Raw genomic sequence first — 18028 nt, 5'->3', positions numbered from 1 at the left:
TACTGCCTTCATCCAGTTCCCCTGCCCACACCCTTGCCTTTGGTGATCACAAATCTAACCTCTTTTTCTATGAGTCTGTTCGTTCTTAAAGTATAAGTGACCCACAAAACTATGTTAGTGACACAACACAGTGATTCGATATTCCACACGTTTCAAAATGGTCACCATGGAGTGCCCGTCGTGGTGCAGCGGAAACAAATCTGACTAGGAACCATGGGGTTGCAGGATCAAGGATCTGGCATTGCTGTGGCTGTGGCATAGGCTGGCACCTACCCTAGCCTAGGAACCTCCATGTGCTGAGGGTGCAGCCCTAAAAAGACAAAAAGATTAAAAAAAAAAGATAATCATAACAACCCTAATTATCATGTCTTCATACAAAGATATTACAGTTACATGCTACATTCCCCACACTGTATACTTCACACCCATGACTCATTTATTTTGCGACCAAAGTTTATATCTCTTAATCTCCCTATTTATTTCCTCCCCCAAGCCCCCAACCCCCATCTTTCTGGCAACCATCTGTTTGCTCTGTTTTTTAGATTCCACATATAAGTGAAATCATTTGGAATTTGTCATTCTCTGTCTCACTTATTTCCCTTAGCATAATATCCTCTAGGTCCATCCATGTTGTTGCAAATGGAGGATTTCCTTCTTTCTCGTGGCTGAAAAGTGTTCCATCATATGTAAATACACCATATTTTGTTTATCCATTCACCTACTAATGGGTGTTTAGGTTGCTTCCATACTTTAGCTATTGCAAATAATGCTGCTTTGAACCTAGGGGAACATGTACTTTCTTCGAATTAGTGTTTTTGTTTTCTTTGGATAAATATCCAGGGGTAGAACTGGTGGATCATATGGCAGTTCTATTTTTAATTCTTTGAAGAATCTCCATACTGTTTTCCACAATGGGTGCACCAAATTACGTTCCCACCAATGGTGCAGCTGGGTTCTTTTTCTCTATATCCTTGTTGTTATATGTTGTCTTTTTGATAAAAGCCATTCTGGGAGTTCCCGTCGTGGCTCAGTGGTTAACGAATCCAACTAAGAACCCTGAGATTGCAGGTTCGATCTCTGGCCTTGCTCAGTGAGTTAAGGATCCAGTGTTGCCATGAGCTGTGGTGTAGCTTGCAGATGCTGCTCAGATCCCGTGTTGATGTGCCTCTGGCGTAGGCCAGTATCTACAGCCCCAGCCTGGGAACCTCCATATGCTGTGGGAGCAGCCCTAGAAAAGGCAAAAAGACAAAAAAAAAAAGCCATTCTCTCAAGTGGTGGCTGGCACGAGATTTACCAACTCTAACTAATATAACTTAGTCAAACTTTCGTTCATAGCTTAATTTTTATCACTGTGAGGTGATATTGTTTCAATTTGTATTTCCCTGTGATTAGTGATGTTGAGCATCTTTTCACGTGCCTATTGGCCATCTGTATGTCTTCTTTGGAAACATGTCTATTCAGATTTTCTGCCCATTTTTTAATCTGTTTTTTTAATGCTGAGTTATACGAGTTATTTGTATGCTTGGGAATTAACCCCTTATTGATGTATTGTTTGCAAAGATTTTCTCCTATTCAGTATGTGGCTTTCTTGTTTTGTTGATAGTTTCCTTCACTGTGCAAAACCCTTTTAGCTTGATATGTCTCATTTGTTCGTTTTTGCTTTTTACCCTTGCCTGAGCAGACATAGTCAAAAAATATTACTAAGACTAACATCAGTGAGCATACTCCCTATGTTTTCTCCTACATGTTTTATGGTTTCAGGTCTTACATTGAAGTCTTTTTTTTTTTTTGTCTTTTTAGGGCTATACCAGCGGTATGTGGAGGTTTCCAGGCTAGGGGTCAAATTGGAGCTGTAGCTGCCAGCCGACATCACAGCAACACCAGATTCGAGCTGCATCTGTTCCCATGATGGGAACTGCCCTCTATGTCTTTTGATTGGAGCATTCAGTCCATTGACATTTAAGGTAATTATTTATAAGTATGTATTTATTGTCATTTTAAACCTTGTTTTCCAGTTGATTCTATATTTCTTCTTTGTTCCTTTGTTTTTTTTTTTTGGTTGGATGATTTCCATTTATTTTATGCTTGTGTCCTCTTCTTTTTAGTTTTTGTGAATGTAATGTTTGGTTTTGATTTGTGGTTGCCCTCTGCCCTCTTTTTTAAGTATATTAACCCCTTCCTGTATCTGCTTGCTTTAGCGTGATAATCATATAGGCTCAAACACATTATTAAAAAAACAAAAGAGTTTAGATTTTCTTACTTTCCTTCCACACATTCTATGATTTTGAAGTCCTTTTTTAATATCTTTATGCTTGTCATTTTGCTGTTCCTTGTGTTTATTGTGACTTTTACGGTAGGTCTGCCCCTCCACTTTGGGTTATTTAGTGGGGGGGGTTATACTGGGTTATTTAGTGATTGCTTTTCAATTGTGATTTCCTCCATCCTATTTCTTCTTGTTATTTATTTAGAGAAGCCCTTTCAGTATTTCTTTTAAATGGGTTTAGTATTGCTGTACTCTTTTAGCTTTTGTTTGTTGGAGAAATTCTTTATTTTGCCTTCTAATTTAAATGATATCCTTGCTGGCTAGAGTAAGGCTGCAAATTTTTCCCTTTTAGAACTTTGAATATATCTTGCCACTCTCTTCTGGCCTGTAGTTTCTGTAGAGAAATCAGCTGATAGCCCTATGGGGGTTCCCTTATAATTAACACTTTGTGTTTCTCTTGCTGCCTTTAGAATCCTCTCTTTAACTTTTGCCATTTTTATTATGTCTTGGTGTGGGCCTGTTTGGGGCTCTACGCTTCCTGTATCTGATATCTGTTTTCTTTAGCTTTTGAAAGTTTTCAGATGTATTTTCTTCATATAATTTTCAATCCCCTTTTCTGTTTCTTCTCCTTTTGGAATTCCTATTATGCGTAGTTATGTTATCCCATAGATCTTTTATACTGCTTTCATTTTTTTTTTTCATTTGGTTTTCTAGCTGCTGTCCTAATTGGGTGATTTCCATTATTCTATCTTCCAAGTCACTAATTTGTTCCTCTGCATTATTCATCCTGCTCTTTAGTGACTTTAGCTCAGTTTGTGTCTCTGAAAATGAATTTTCTAGTTTTTCTTGGTTCCTCCTATATTTTCTAGTTCCTTTCTAAAGCAATCTGCATTACTGTTTATATCTGCTCTTAATTCTTTGATGTTTAGATTTAATTTCTTCAGTATTTTCACTGTCTCCCTTTTGAACTCAGTATCTATCAGACTGCAGAGGTCTGTTTCATTGCTTGCTGCCTCATGTGAATTCTCCTTTTCTTTTAACTGGGAATGGTTCCTGAGCTTCTTTATCTTGCTTATGTTTTCCTTTATCTGTGAGTTTAGGGAAGCCAAACTATAGTCTTGGAGGGCTATTTATATGCAAGAGTACCCCTTTGTCTTTTGTGGGGGGCTTACTATTTATTTTTGGTGTGGGAGTTTGGATATTTGCTGTTTCTTTCTTTGGTGTGAGCATGCTGTTATCCCCAGGGTGCTAAGTGTGTTTACAGTGAGAAGGAGGCAATGGGTAGGGCTAGTAGTCAGTGTCTGGTTGCTGGGCTCTTGACAGTAGCAAGGACCTGCAGGACGGTGGCACAGGCTACTCCTAGTTGCTGGGCCCTGGGAAGTGGTAATGAGCCTTAGGCAGATTTAAGAGGTGCACAGAGCATTTGGCAGTGCCAGCAGTGGGGTGTGTGTTCCCAGTGGAGTGAGAGCAACAACAGGTGGTGTTCAGTCACAGTGCCCTTCTCTGTGTTTCCCTCTTAGGTGATTGGGGCTGCAAGTAGTGCCTGTTCTCAGAAGCCTAGTGGTGGTGGGCCATGCCCATCTCTGGATTCAGAGATAACTGTGGGATTTATCCCTGCCACCTTAGACCCTGCAAGAAGCACCCTGTCCCTCTTAGCCCACATAGGAGGTGCTGAACAAGCTGCTCCTGGTTTCAGGTTCCTGGGAAGGGATAGTAATCAAGCATGTGGGTGCTGCCCAGAGTTTTGGCAGTGGCAGCAGCAGGGTGGGTGTCTTCCAAGGGGAGTGGTTTGTTCTGGTGCCTGTAGATTACACAAGAGGCATCGCTTTGTGCTTAGCCAGGCCCCTCCAATCCCCAAAGAAGCACCTGGTCTCCTGTAGCCTCAGCAAGTAACCTCTTGCCACCAGTAGGCTGTGCCAGAGGTGCCCTGCCCTTTGAAATTCCTATGGAATCCTCCTCTTGCCCTCCCCAACAACGGCACCTTGCTTCCCCTGTGGGCCCAGACCTCCTCCTGGGTTCCCTCAGCTGTGGTGTTATGCTCCCCAGTCCATGGTATACCGCTTCTTAGCTCCTCAGGCTGTCTCCACACAGCCAACACTAGTCCTCTCCCCGGAACCGACCTCTAGAGCCTGAGTCTCAGCACCCAGCCCCCACTGGAGCATCTCAGGCTGTGGTGTCTGGGATGGCGGTGCAGATGATCTGTGCGGCTCTTACTCTGCTTTTCCCGCTTCATTCTAGGTGCTGTGCTTTTCTCAGCCACTTTGAAGTCCCTCTGTCTCATCCGATATCCCCATTGGTTAGGTGGCTTCCCAGGGTGTAGGTTCCTTTTCTCTTTCACAGCTCCCTCTCATGAATGCTAGTCCCATCCCGATTCCTTTTCTCTTTTTCTTTTGTTCTACCCAGTTACATCGAGGGTTTCTTGCCCTTTTTGGAGGTTTAAGTTCTTCTGCCAGCGTTTAGTAGATGTTCTGTGCGAATCGTTCTACATGTATATGTGTTTTTTTGATGTGTTTGTGGGAGAAGGTGAGCGTGACATCTTATTCCTCTGCCATCTTGATTCTTCCCACCAATATTGTTAAAATGACCATACTATCCAGGGCAATCTACAGATTTAGTGCAATCTCTATCAAAATACCAAGTCATGGAGTTCTTGTCATGGTGCAGTGGAAACGAATCCAATTAGGAACCATGAGGTTGCGGATTCGATCCCTGGCCTTGCTTAGTGGGTTCAGGATCTGGTGTTGCCATGAGCTGTGGTATGGATCGCAGACATGGCTCAGATCCCACATTACTGTGGCTGTGGCATAGGCCAGTAGTAGAATTTCATCTGTGTTTATTGTTCCACATCTTTTTACCACTTAATATTATCAATAGGTTAGCCATTTTGGACAGTATGTGGTAATATCTCTTTGAAGAGGTAATTTATATTCCCTTGATTAGTAATGAGAATAAGCGTCATTTCTTGTTTAGAGACCATCAGGATACCCTATAAATGTCTATTCAAGTTCCTTGCCCACTGATACATTAGGCTGTATTTTCTTCTCACTGACCTGTACATGTCTCAAGTACAATTGACACAATTGTTGATAATGACACTTATACAGTCATTACAGTGTAACACTAAATATTGATCTAAACAAAATTAAGATATAAATATATTTGGAAAATGGGAAAATAATGTGAAGATAAAGAGAGAGTAGGGGTGGGTGGTGGAGGAGATTGTGTAGGGTGAGTAAAGAATATTAAAAAAGCTACATCTTCATCTTCCATAGGAAGATGTCAATATGCAATCTTTAAAACTAAAAACTCAAGTAGCTATATTTAAAGATAGCACTGTAAATAAAATTGTTTAAAAGCTATAAAAGTTGAAAGTAGTTACCTCTGGTAAGTAAAGAATAAAGAAATGCTTTTTTTCATAATTAGTCTTAACTACTTAAATAAGATGTGTATATAGCTAACAAAAACAAAAACTAAACTTTAAAAATTCTGTTATAAAATTGGTTAGCAGTCAAAAATTTAATGTTTTTAAGGTTTTCAAAATAATCTAAAAATCACTCATTCTTAAGTACTTCTTGTGAAACAAAAATGAACTGCCGTACAAGTTTTTTCTAAATAAGTACTATCCTCTTTTGATTTACTTAACTCCTACATACTATGCACTTTTTCAAACACTTTCTCAACATTGTTCAGAATCTTAGGAACTTAGTAATTTCAGGTACTTACCAAGATGCTGATTTCTGAGTAATATAGCAAATCTTGGTCAGCAAAAGTTCCAGCAGATACCCTCGGTGAGAGTCTCCCAGCATATGCAATTCATCCACCACCACCATTCCTAAAGAGGTTTTCCAGATACTAGGTTTTAATGAAACTCATAATTCAAGGAAGAATTTTAAAAGACTCAATATCTCATATAATAAGTAGCTGTCATTACAACACATTGTAGATGATGCAAATTTCTAATCATAAGACAAAAATCAGATTCCATATAACAGACAATTCCTTTTTAAAATATTTCAGGTATCATAAGTGGTCTTACTACAATGTATTCTGGATCTAAAAATCAGTGATTAGCTAAGTCAGATCTAATTCAGGGAAAACTGCCTCTCATTACTCAGACACTTTTTAATTGGCAACCTTGTAGAAATACGTGGACAATAAGAATCAAAGACATCTATGACAACTATTCAGTGGGTTGACTTTTCTATGGGAAAAACAGCCAGGGTAACCATACTGATGTTAGCAAGTTGCTTAGAAAAACAGAATCAGGTCAAGAAGAAATAAAAGATTTTAAGAGATGTTTTTGTTTGATCATGGTAGACTAGTGACTTACCTTACTATAAAACATAAATATGATTATAATTCCCTTCTCCCCACTTGGAGAATCTAAGCAGTTTATACACTTGGAATAATGCTCAAGAATTACTGAGCATTGGCATTCCCTTTGTGGCTCAGCAGTAACAAACCTGACTAGTATCCAGGAGTATGTGAGTTTGATCCCTGGTCCCGATCAGTAAGTTAAGGATCCAGCATTGCCATGAGCTGTGGTATAGGTTGCAAACACGGCTCAGATCTGACGTTGCTGTGGCTGCGGTGTAGCTACAGCTCCAATTAGACACCTAGCCTGGGAACTTCCATATGCCTCAGGTGTGGCCCTAAAGAAGATAGATAGATAGATAGATAGATAGATAGATAGATAGATAGATAGATAGTTACTGAGCATTTGTTATCAACCAATAACTTCTTAAGTTAAACATTTTCATAACATCATAGTTTCCACGTACACTGGTGTCTGCCCAACAAATCCCCCCCAGAAGATATTTCAGACTGTTTCCTAAGAACACATGATGCACTTTTTCCTCATCAGTAAGCTATTTCCAAATTATACTGTATGATGAGTTATTTCAACATTCATTCATTCATCCAAAAAAATATTTATTCCACCTAGCATGCCAGGCACTCTGCTAGGAATACTGGATATAACACTTAATCTGATACAACAAAATTTGACAATTCTGATACAAAGTGATGAATATGAGCTCTCTCTCCAAAACTTACAGAGCAGAGCCCATGTCTCATTAATCCTTGATTTCATTCCAGATCCCTACCCCACCCTACCCTAACTCTAGCATTTTAAGTTCACCAGGATCACAATGAGTAGCTAACTGATATGCTTGCAGCTTCTATAACTATTTTCCTCCTGTTGCTATGTCTACATAGTGGGCTTTCCCAAGTGATTTAAAAAAAAAAAAAAAAAAAAAGGTTTAAGTAGAAAAGTCCCAAGCCAATACAGTGCCAATTTCTGCAGCTCCCTACTATTTTGCTGCTAAATGGTAGCTTCTGGGTCTAGGCCTAATCTAGATGCCATAGTACCAGAATATGATGAAAAATACATATATACAGTAATTACAGAAATGGGAGAGTGTTTCTTCTATTCTTGGTAAACTTTAGACAGAAAGAAGCAATGAGAAATGACTTGAGGGCTCAAAGATATCCTCTATGTTTTGTAAAACATACAAGGAAAAACACAAGGAAGAAGAGTCTATAACATCAGTAGCATGCAAAACTTTTTTTTAACAAAGAATTCCTAACTTTACAGATGCCAATTCTTACCTTCAGAAGTAGATAACAGACAAGAGAATAAAACCTAAGACACAGAGAAATCACAACAGCTCCACTCCATTCTATCAAAAAACAGCAGAAGAAAGTATATACATATTCTGTATTTGCTCACCCAATAGATCCATCTTTTTTTCCTCTATGAGTCGATTGATCAGACCATTGGCTCTCTCAATTGTGCAGACAGCAATATCCAAAGAAGAGAAATGCCTTGTTGGAGTGGTACTGCCCATATAACCATCTACTTTTATTCCTACTTCCTGAAATAGACTCTGAATAGAGTAGAAAGTAATAATACAGGTGAAAATATTTGCATTTCATGAATTTTAAATTGGTTCTTTCCCAGAACATATACATTAGTATCCAAAAACACTTATCATATTATTGTTAGTTATCCTGGCCAAGGCACACTGGTTCTTTTTAGAATAATATACTAAAAATACAGAGTTTAGAATGACAAAATTCAGTATAGAGATTTTCTGTTTAGACAGAATCAAGCAGGAATTCTCACTGTGGCACAATAGGTTTGAGCCACAGCCCAGCACGGTGAGATAAGAATCTGGCATTGCCTCAGCTGTGACTTGGCTTGCAACCGAAGCTCGGATCTGATCCCTGGCCAGGGAACTCCATGTGTCATGGGGCAGCCAAAAAAAGGAAGAAGAAAAAAAAAGACAGAATCAAATAGAATGGCATACTTAACTGATGAGTTCTAAGACTTCTCCATAGAAATTAAAATTAAAGGAAAACTACCTTAAGCACTAATTTTTTTAATTTTTTTATTATTATTTCCCCAATTTTTTTCCTACTGTATAAAGCACTAATATTTTTAATCTAATAAGCAGGGAACCAGCTCTTTAACACTAATGTATTATTTTCAGAAAGAAATTTATACTTCATGAGGAACATATTCTCATTATCCCACTAAAGACTAGTATTTTGAATAATGGAAGAAAAGTTTTTAAAAGTCAAATGCAGCAGAACTTTGATGCTAATTTTTTCTTTTCTTTTTTTTTTTTTTTTTTTTTTTTGCTTTTTAGGGCTACGCTCACAGTATACGGAGGTTCCCAGGCTAAGGGTCGAATCCGAGATACAGCTGCCGGCCTACGCCTCGGCCACAGCAAAACAGGACCCAAGCCAAGTCTGCGACCTACACCACAGCTCATGGCAATGCCGGATCCTTAACCCACTGAGCAAGGCCAGGGATCGAACCCACGACCTCATGGTTTCTAGTCGGAATTGCTTCCACTACGCCACAACAGGAACTCCGATGCTAATTTTTTTTAGTTTAACTTTCAACTAACATAGCTTCTTTCACAATTTCAAACTTAGTACAGAACATTACCTGGAGATAGTATTTCTTCTCTTTAGCCACAGAGACAAAGGGCAGAATAAATAGAGCTTTCTTCCGCATTTCCAAAACACGCTTCAAAATAAGTAGTTCAGCAACAAGAGTCTTTCCAGCGCTTGTAGGAGCTGAAACATGTTATTCCAAAAGGTTTTCACAGAAAGTAGTAGTATCTGATATAGTGCATTAATAAATGTTTTAAATCATATCCAGGAACTATGTAGCCTAATGCTAACCTAGCATTAAGGCCCCAACTAGGGCCTCACCCTCGGCATATGGAGGTTCTCAGGCTAGGCGTCTAATCGAATCAGAGGTACAGCTGCCGGCCTACACCAGAGCCACAGCAATCAGGATCTTAGCCTCATCTGTGACCTACACCACAGCTTACAACAACGCCAGATTCTTAACCCCCTGAGTGAAGACAGGGATCAAACCCACAAGCTCATGGTTCCTAGTGGGATTTGTTTCCACTGAGCCACGACGGTAACTCCAAATGCCCCTGATTTTAAGCCAGCCTTCTAAATACTTTCACACTGAAAATAGAGACTTAAATCTTTACATCAGTAATAAATAATGAATAATATTGAATACCTAGCTTATACCTAAAGATACTTTCCTTTAAGTACTGAATACTTAAAAGCCCTGCTTTGAGGAAGGAGATAAACAGCTTTAATATACTGTGATAGGAACTATTATAGAAGTTGAGGGAAAAGAGCTGTATGGAAGCTATGGAAAGGAAACAGAACTTATGAAGAGGGAAAAAGGAACTTATGAAAAAGGAAAGTCAAGCAAATGTGCAAAGGCCTAGAAGAAAGCCTGGTATATTCAGAAGATAGTAAGTTATTCGGTAAGTCTGAAATATAAACTATAAGTGGAGGGCTGTAAAAGAGTTATGAAAGTGCCACATGAAGAAGAGTTTTATAACCTCACCATAAAAGGAGTTTAGAATTTATCCTGGGAGTTCCCACTGTGGTTCCGTGGTAACAAAACCAACTAGTATCCATGAGGATGCAGGTTCAATCCCCGGCCTTGCTCAGTGGGTTAAAGATCCAGCATTGCCATGAGCTGTGGTGTAGGTCACAGACACAGCTCTGTCTGGCATTGCTGTGGCTGTGGCGAAGACGGACGGCTGCAGCTCCAATTCCACCCCTAGCATGGGAACTTCCATATGCCGCAGGTGCGGCCCTAAAAAAAAAAAGAATTTATCCTGAAAGTAATGTAGAGTGATAGTGAGTTTTCCAAAAGGAGTGACAAAATCATATTTGCACTTTTTTTTTTTTTTTGGTCACACCCAGGGCATATGGAACTGACCTGGGCCACTGCAGTGACTACGAAGAATACCCACTGGGCCATGTGGGAACTCCCGTATTTGTACTTTATGGAGATCATTTTGGCTGCAGGAGTAAATCAAGAGGAGAAAGAAAAGAGAAACTAGTTACAAAGCTACGGCATAAAACAGAAGAAAGATGATAGTAACCTAGGTAATGGACCTAAGAACAGATTGGTGGTCAGAATCAAGATATCTGAGGTAATAGAGATTGGACTTGGTGATTAATTAATGTGAGGTGGTGACCAGAGTTATGAATGACACCCAAATTTTTGTTTAAGCAACTGAAATGGTCAGGCCATTCTACCACTACTACTAACTGCCACTAGGTTGCATGCACTGAGTATTTCCTATGTGCCAAAAGCACTCAGGACTTGTGCTCACTCTCTCAAGCTCACGTGCGCTCTCTCTCTCCCCCCACTTCCACCCTCTCTCAAGTGACTGACAAGGTTACACAACCTCAACTTATTTCTATTGATAGTTAATTCTCTAATTATTTTTGGCAGCTGTAATGAAAATTCTGGATGACTCATCTTCAGAGAAAACTGATAATAGGAAGTGCATCTTACCAAGTAACTGGATTCTAAAGTCAGTAAACTAAACACAGATGGTTAAAAATTACGTAAGTCAAAAGTTGCCCTTGAAAGTCCATATGAATCTTCCATAAAGTACATTACATAGGATTTTGTGTGTACAATTCTGTATATGCAGGTCAATTTATAAACATATAATGTATAATGTTTCCACACTGAAAAGCAACTGAGATCACCTGAGGGGGAGAGCACATTTACATCTCCCATTGCACACTCACTCTGGGCTATATGTCTATTAAGAGGAATGGGAGGCAGGTACTCTCTTTAAATTGTTGGGTTTTCAAATTCTCCCAAAAACCATGTACTAGAATTTATACAATTTAAGTACACATATGATGAAACTCTGCTTCTCATATATTTAAAAACTTTCTCTAGGGAGTTCCTGTCATGGCTCAGCGAATCTGACTAGTATACATGAGGACATTCGATCCCCGGCCACCCTCAGTGGGTTAAGGATCCAGCATTGTCGTGAGCTGTGGTGTAGATCACAGACACAGCATGGATTCTGCATTGCTATGGCTGTGGTGTAGGTCGGCAGCCACAGCTCTGATTTGACCCATAGCCTAGGAACTTCCATATGCTGTACCTGCAGCCCTAAAAAGACAAAAACAAAAACAAAAACAAAAAACAAACCCAACTTTCTCCAGTTATAAAGAAACTCAACTATGTAATCTGCCTTATCTCAAATGAGTATCCTTTACATTCATAATGTCTTAAAAATAGTAGAGAAATTTGCACAAATTTGAATACCTGAATAGACTAAATTCTTTCCTTCCAGGACTTGTCCAAGCAAAAGGCACTCAGCCTGCCATTCAAACATCTTTTTTACACCAAAACTGTGATATTTCTCCAGAACCACTGTAGGAAGTCCCCAATTAGCCAATAGCAGCTTGTCCATTTGATCATCAGGAAACTTTTGTTTGCATTCCCCTTTTAGGGAAAAAAGAAAGAAAGAAAGGAATTAATAGTTGAATAACTTTAGTTCCAACATATGACTTCAGTAATTAGCCTTCCACTGTGTTTTGGAATTTCTCTGTGTTGGAAAGAGACTATACTACAGGCCGACACAAAGCACACTCAACATAAGGATCTGTAAGGAGTACTGGGTTACCATTAGGAGTGAATCCCCTGCAGGTGATGAGATTTGGCCAACTGCTAAGTTGTTTCCAGAAACAAAGATCGAAAGAGCCAGAAACCACTTGACTATTAACTACCAGGCGTAGTAAAGGGCTGAGTATGGGCTGAAAGCTTGCTGTCAATAGAAAGTGACCTGCCCCACCAGGCCGAAGTCACAAACTGAGAAGGGGAGTAGAAGCCGAGCAGGCCACGCAAACAAGCGAGCTCCGCGTGGCGAGGACACCTCCCTACAAGTGGCCCGCTTGCGCCGTCCACCTCCCCCGGCTGCCCGCGGAGTGCGGGGAATACCTGCAGCTCTGGCTGGCAGGCAGCCGCCGTCCTTCAGGCTGCGTCGCAGACCTGCAGGGGGGCTCAGCACGGGCCCCGAGTGGATCAAGGGGCTGTCAAAGCTGTCACCGCCGCTTCCCAAAAAGGAGTCTGAACTCGATGCCGAACGTCGCCGCTTCCCATTCCATCGCGTTAGATTCATAGCGAAATCTTCTTGGCTGTTTAGGGAGAAACACAGTCCCAGCGCCCTCCTATTCGGGAGAAACCCGGCCTGGTGACAGATGCGGCCGCCATCTGCCCGCCACAGTTTTCAAACCCAGGCCTCCCAGCCCGCCCCGGAACCATAGAGTTCTCAGAGGCGAGAGTAACCTGAGCACCATAGAAACTTGAGGAAGGAGCGGCTCTCCACGGTGTTACAGACCTCCAGCCTCTCTGCTCAGTTACTGGTTACTGTAAGAGAACCAAAGTTGAACCTATATTAAAACGGAGGGAAAAAAACAGACTCAGCATATAGAAACTCCAGTTAAACTGATTCCCGTTTATTACCTGGTTGCACTATTCGTTTCACCAAGCAATATCTAGTAAGGGAAAGACCTGCTTTGAAGAGACAGTGCTTTTCTATAGCACTAAAAATCTCAAAAGGATCAGTCCAATTAAAAAAACAAAACAAAAACAAAAAAACTCCAATACAAATCTGGGAAATAAGAGAATCGATTCTCTTGTGAAAATATACCTTTAAAATTTTTTTGAAAAAATTTCTAAAATTCCACAAGATGGAGACATGACTCCATGAAGAAAACATTTTTCTCAGTTACCTATGATGCAGTCATTTATTGAGTATCTACTATGTGCTAGGCACTGCATATATCACAGGAAAATGGCATGAAATGGCTCCTGCTTTTGAAGCGAAAGAACCTATAGAAGACAGACATTAAACTATTTTTAGTTAATGGATAATTTAAAATCATACTAATGTTCAGGCAAAAAAAATAACAAAGAGTTATCAAAGAAATAAAAGGGATCCTAATTTAAGATTTTAGTTGTGGGAGTTCCCATTGTGGCTCCAGGGGTTAAGAGCCTGACAGAGTGTCTGTCAGGATGCAGAATCGATCCCATTAGATACCTAGCCTGGGAACTTCTGTATGCCGAGGGTGGGGCCATAAAAAGAAAAGAAAAAAAGGAAAGAGTAGATTTGAGTTGTGGAAGAGCTTTCTGAGATGTATGAGCACAGGGATCAAGAGTGCAGTCAATCTGCATTTGAAGACTTAGTAGTTTTGTGATCTTGCTTAACCCCTTGAACTTCCTTTTCCTCATCTCTGAGATAGTAAGAGTAAAAACTACTCGTTTATTATGCACTAAGATAGTCAACATATGTAAAAATGCTTAGAACAGCACCTACTATATCATAAATACCATTAAGAGAAAGTGATATGGGGGTTCCCGTGTGGTGCAGAGGAAATGAATCTAAGAACCAGGAGGTTGCAGGTTCAATCCCTGGCTTTGCTCAGTGGGTTAAGGATCTGGTGAGCTGTGGTGTAGGTCATAGAAGCTTCACTCAGTGGGTTAAGGATCCTGCATTGCTGTGGCTGTGGTATAGGCCAGCAACTGTAGCTCTGATTCGATCCATAGCCTGGGAACTTCCATATGCCATGGGTGCAGCCCTAAAAAGACTAAAAAAACAAGTTATTCTCTTTTTCCTAGGTGAACTATGATCAAATGAGAAAAATAATTAGGAGGAAATTGAAAGGAATTGTTTGTGTCATTCTACTAAAAGGCATAGAGAATATTGTAAAATTTATGATTTATTTCAAATATTCAACATAAATTTCTTTTTTTTTTTTTTTTTTTTTTTTTTTTGTCTTTTATCTTTTCAGGGCTGCACCCACAGCATATGGAGGTTCCCAGGCTAGGGGTTGCATCGGAGCTACAGCTGCTGGAATACACCAGAGCCACATCAACACCAGACCTGAGCCTTGTCTGCGACCTTCGCCACAGCTCATGGCAACGCTAGATCCCTAACCCACTGAGCGATGCCAGGAATCAAACCCGCAACCTCATGGTTCCTAGTTGGATTCATTTCCACTGCACCATGACGGGAACTCCTCAACATAAATTTCTAAAACAAAAAAACAAACAAAAAAAAACCTTGTAGAAAATAGAAAGGGGAAACTTACTTCACAAAAATGTTAAGTATGTTTGTACTAATAGGTACAATAATAATTAATGCTAATATACCTAAAGTGTTTCCCACCTGTCTTTTAATTGTGTATGAGCTTGGGTTCCTTGGAATTTAATCTGTGGTAATTCTTCAAGGTCTGGATTAAAGACCTTGAAAAAATGTTTGTACATATTTCTGCCAGTTACCTGGGAGATACACCAATCCTGGCTCATTTTAAATATAATCTCTGGGTTGGCTTTTTTTTTTAAGATATAGAAGTAGTAGAGTGATGTTAGAGACCCAAAGCCAGATTTGTCCATACTCGCCATCTCAATCTTCAGAACATATTTCTCCGCTTTACTTACTGAGGGGGCTGCCTTTTGGAGGTTTGGCTCTATACAGGTAATTTTAAATTTTTACTTCCCATTCTGCCAGGAACCCCAGATTCCTATCCAGCAGAACACGCAGTCCATTAAAATCCACACTCTATACCACCAAGGATCAGCAGACATCACTATAGGAAATTTTGATTCTAATGCTTAATTTACTCCTTCACTCACTCCTTTGATTATTTGACATTTCTGCCTGAGAAGGAATTATCTGATTTTACCAGTTAAAATCATGGTAAAATTTTAGTCATGAATTTGAAAAGATGTATTTTCTATATAACGTCCAGAATATTTTTTAAAAAGTGTATTTTAGAAGTGTTTTCTTGTTTGGCCTAATATTGCTGAACACACAAGTAAAGGAAAATCAGTAAAATTGATGTATATTCAAAGATATCACCTGATTATTTTAGCAAGTTTGCAATAAATAATGGAGTCATTTGTCCATTGACATTGCAGAGGTTATATGAAAAAAGTGAAATTTACACAAACTAAATTTGGTGAATTGACTAAAACAGAAGCATCTACCCAGACTGAATAAATTCTGTACTTCTCTGGAGTTGCTATCATGGCTCAGTGCAAACAAATCCAACTAGTATCCATGAGGATGTGGGTTAGATCCCCGGCCTTGCTCGGATGTTAAGAATCCAGTGTTGCCACGAGCTGTGATATAGGTTGCAGATCCATCTTAGAGCCCACGTTGCTGTGGCTGTGGCTTAGGCCAGCAGTTGCATGACCCTAGCCTGGGAACTTCCATTTGCCAAAGGTGCGGCCCTGAAAAAAAAAAAAAAAAAAAAAAAAAAAAGAATTTATCCTGAAAGCCCTAAAAAGGCAGTAAATAAATAAATAAATAATTCTGTACTTCTCAGGGATGTAATGTACATGATAAATGTAAGTAGCACTGGTTGTGTGTTATACATGAAAGTTGTTAAAAGAATAAATCCTGGAGGTCCCATCCTGGCGCAGTGGTTAACGAATCCGACTAGGAACCATGAGGTTGCAGGTTTGGTCCCTGACTTTGCTCAGTGGGTTAGGGATCCCGCATGGCCGTGGGCTGTGGTGTAGGTCGCAGACATGGCTCGGATCCCGCATTACTGTGGCTGTGGTGTAGGCCGGTGGCTACAGCTCCACTTTGACCCCTAGCCTGGGAACCTCCATATGCTGCAGGAGCGGCCCTAGAAAAGGGAAAAAAAAAAAAAGACAAAAAAAAAAGAGTAAATCCTGAGTTATCACAAGAAAAGAATTTTTTCCATTTATTTAATTTTGTACATATATGAGATGATGGATTTTACTAAACTTATTGTGGTGAACATTTCATGATGTATGTAAGTCAAATCATTATGCTGTTCACCTTAAATTTGTACAGTCCTACAGGTCAATCATATTTCAGTAAAACTGGAAGAAACAAGCAATAAACAAAAATGTGCTTCTCATGTTAATGGAATTGATTTACAAAAAAAAAAAAAAGAAACAGCCAGAAAATATATTAGATCATAAATATGGGCTATGGGGGTGGGGGTGCTTGGGTCTAATGTGGTCAAAATAAAGATGCCAGTTAAGAGGATTTTGTGTTTAAAGTTCAGTGGTTCTCAGTTGAAACAAAACCAATGGCTGCACATAAGGACCCCCTGGGGAGCTTTCCTACTCCTAGACAATCTGATAAAATTGGTCAAGATAGACTCTAAGCACTAGTGTATCTTTAAAACTCCCCATGAGTTCTCCAGTAGCCTAGCAGTTAAGGATCTGGCATTGCCACTGCTGTGGCGCATTTGATCCCTGGCCCGGGAACTTCCACATGCTGCAAGGGCAGCAAAAAAACAAAAAAACAAAAAAAACAAAAGCAAAACAAACAAACAAAAAACCTCCCTAAATGTTACTAACATGCTGCTGGAATTGAAAACCACTGGTATAATCCAAGAAAGACAGACTTAAATCAGGTGGCTTGATTGAGAAAATTTTAATAAGAGGCTGAAATTAACAACGAACTTTTGAAAAAGACTTATTTCTCCACAGTGACACAAAGAACTGGTAGAAATAGCTTACTTATGGAATGGAGATGGAAACAAAATCAAAATCACTACAAAAGTCTAGGTTAAAACACCAGAAAGCTAATGAAGTGGTAACATGAACAGTGAATACCTGAAATAGACTAAATGAATTGAATACGTAAAAACATAAACCTGTAATTTCCAAATTCGCATATAAGCTACTCTCCCGCTTCTCACACAGTAATATCAGTAATACTGCTACCACTTGTATAGTAAATACCAAGCAGGTATATGAGGAAAGGGATAAGCAACAAGCCTGGGAATCCTAATAACATCGATTTTAAAATAGAAATAGCCTTTGGTTAGATGGGGTGACGGGTGAGTACTTTGCCAGGGAAAAGTTAGCAAAAGGAATCCTGGGGCCAAAAACTCCTCCTGGGTTTGGAGGTGAGGGTCAGACCACACTTAAGCAAGCACTCCAGGGCTGCCATTTGGGTCTCTGAGTGTACAGTTTTTAGAGCAGCACTTATAGATTCTGAAGATTTCTCTAGATGCTCCTTTTTGTTTTTTCTCTTTGATGCTCTCAAAGGCACCTCTTTAGCTACTTAGACAAAATCTTCCCCAAATCAGTAGCAACAAACAGGGAAAATGAGTAGGGCATTCAGTTAAAGCCAGCTGCTTTGGTGTAGGGCGGAGGTCTTTTTTTCACATTTCTTCCTCATTGCCTCCTTCCCTAATTCTCTCTCTCCATCTTCACTTTCCTTTTCTCCCCTCCCTTTTGTTTACACTTAATCACTATTAATAGTGTACCCAGCATAATACAATGTAAAATTTTATTTTTAATACACTCAATCATCCATAGAATGAATTCTTTTATGGTAAGAATTTATCTGTAATTCTCAGGTTAATACAATGGCCACTAAGGTGTCCTCAAGAATAAGGTTTATT

At 39.7% G+C, this 18028-nt stretch overlaps 1 protein-coding gene and 1 long non-coding RNA gene across 9 annotated transcripts in view; both read right to left on the bottom strand.

The window, feature by feature from the left end:
* POLQ (DNA polymerase theta) overlaps nt 1–12874 on the bottom strand; it is a 130003-nt gene extending 117129 nt beyond the window's left edge. For all 8 annotated transcript variants that reach the window (XR_014824700.1, XR_014824699.1, XR_014824697.1 and 5 more), the window contains exons 1-5: nt 12570–12874; nt 11895–12074; nt 9222–9352; nt 7995–8151; nt 5987–6095 (exon numbers count right to left, since the gene is read on the bottom strand). Coding sequence is in view for 2 of the 8 variants with exons in the window: in XM_021070281.2 (XP_020925940.1) it covers nt 5987–6095; nt 7995–8151; nt 9222–9352; nt 11895–12074; nt 12570–12750 (758 nt within the window). In the remaining 6 variants the exon portion in view is untranslated. The remainder of the gene's footprint in view (nt 1–5986; nt 6096–7994; nt 8152–9221; nt 9353–11894; nt 12075–12569) is intronic.
* A 39-nt stretch (nt 12875–12913) lies between these two features.
* LOC146397706 (uncharacterized) overlaps nt 12914–18028 on the bottom strand; it is a 91204-nt gene continuing 86089 nt past the window's right edge. Inside the window, exon 5 of the long non-coding RNA XR_014824705.1 lies at nt 12914–12998. This is a non-coding gene — a long non-coding RNA (uncharacterized LOC146397706). The remainder of the gene's footprint in view (nt 12999–18028) is intronic.

This window comes from Sus scrofa, chromosome 13 (genome assembly GCF_054392235.1).
Source record: "Sus scrofa isolate SSC_HxYL_T2T_F1_AM1 chromosome 13, Sscrofa_HxYL_maternal_Yorkshire_Landrace_v2.0, whole genome shotgun sequence".
NCBI classification, from domain to species: domain Eukaryota; kingdom Metazoa; phylum Chordata; class Mammalia; order Artiodactyla; family Suidae; genus Sus; species Sus scrofa.
The sequence above is the reverse complement of the archived record's forward strand: the minus strand, read 5'-3'. Positions and strand labels throughout refer to the sequence as shown.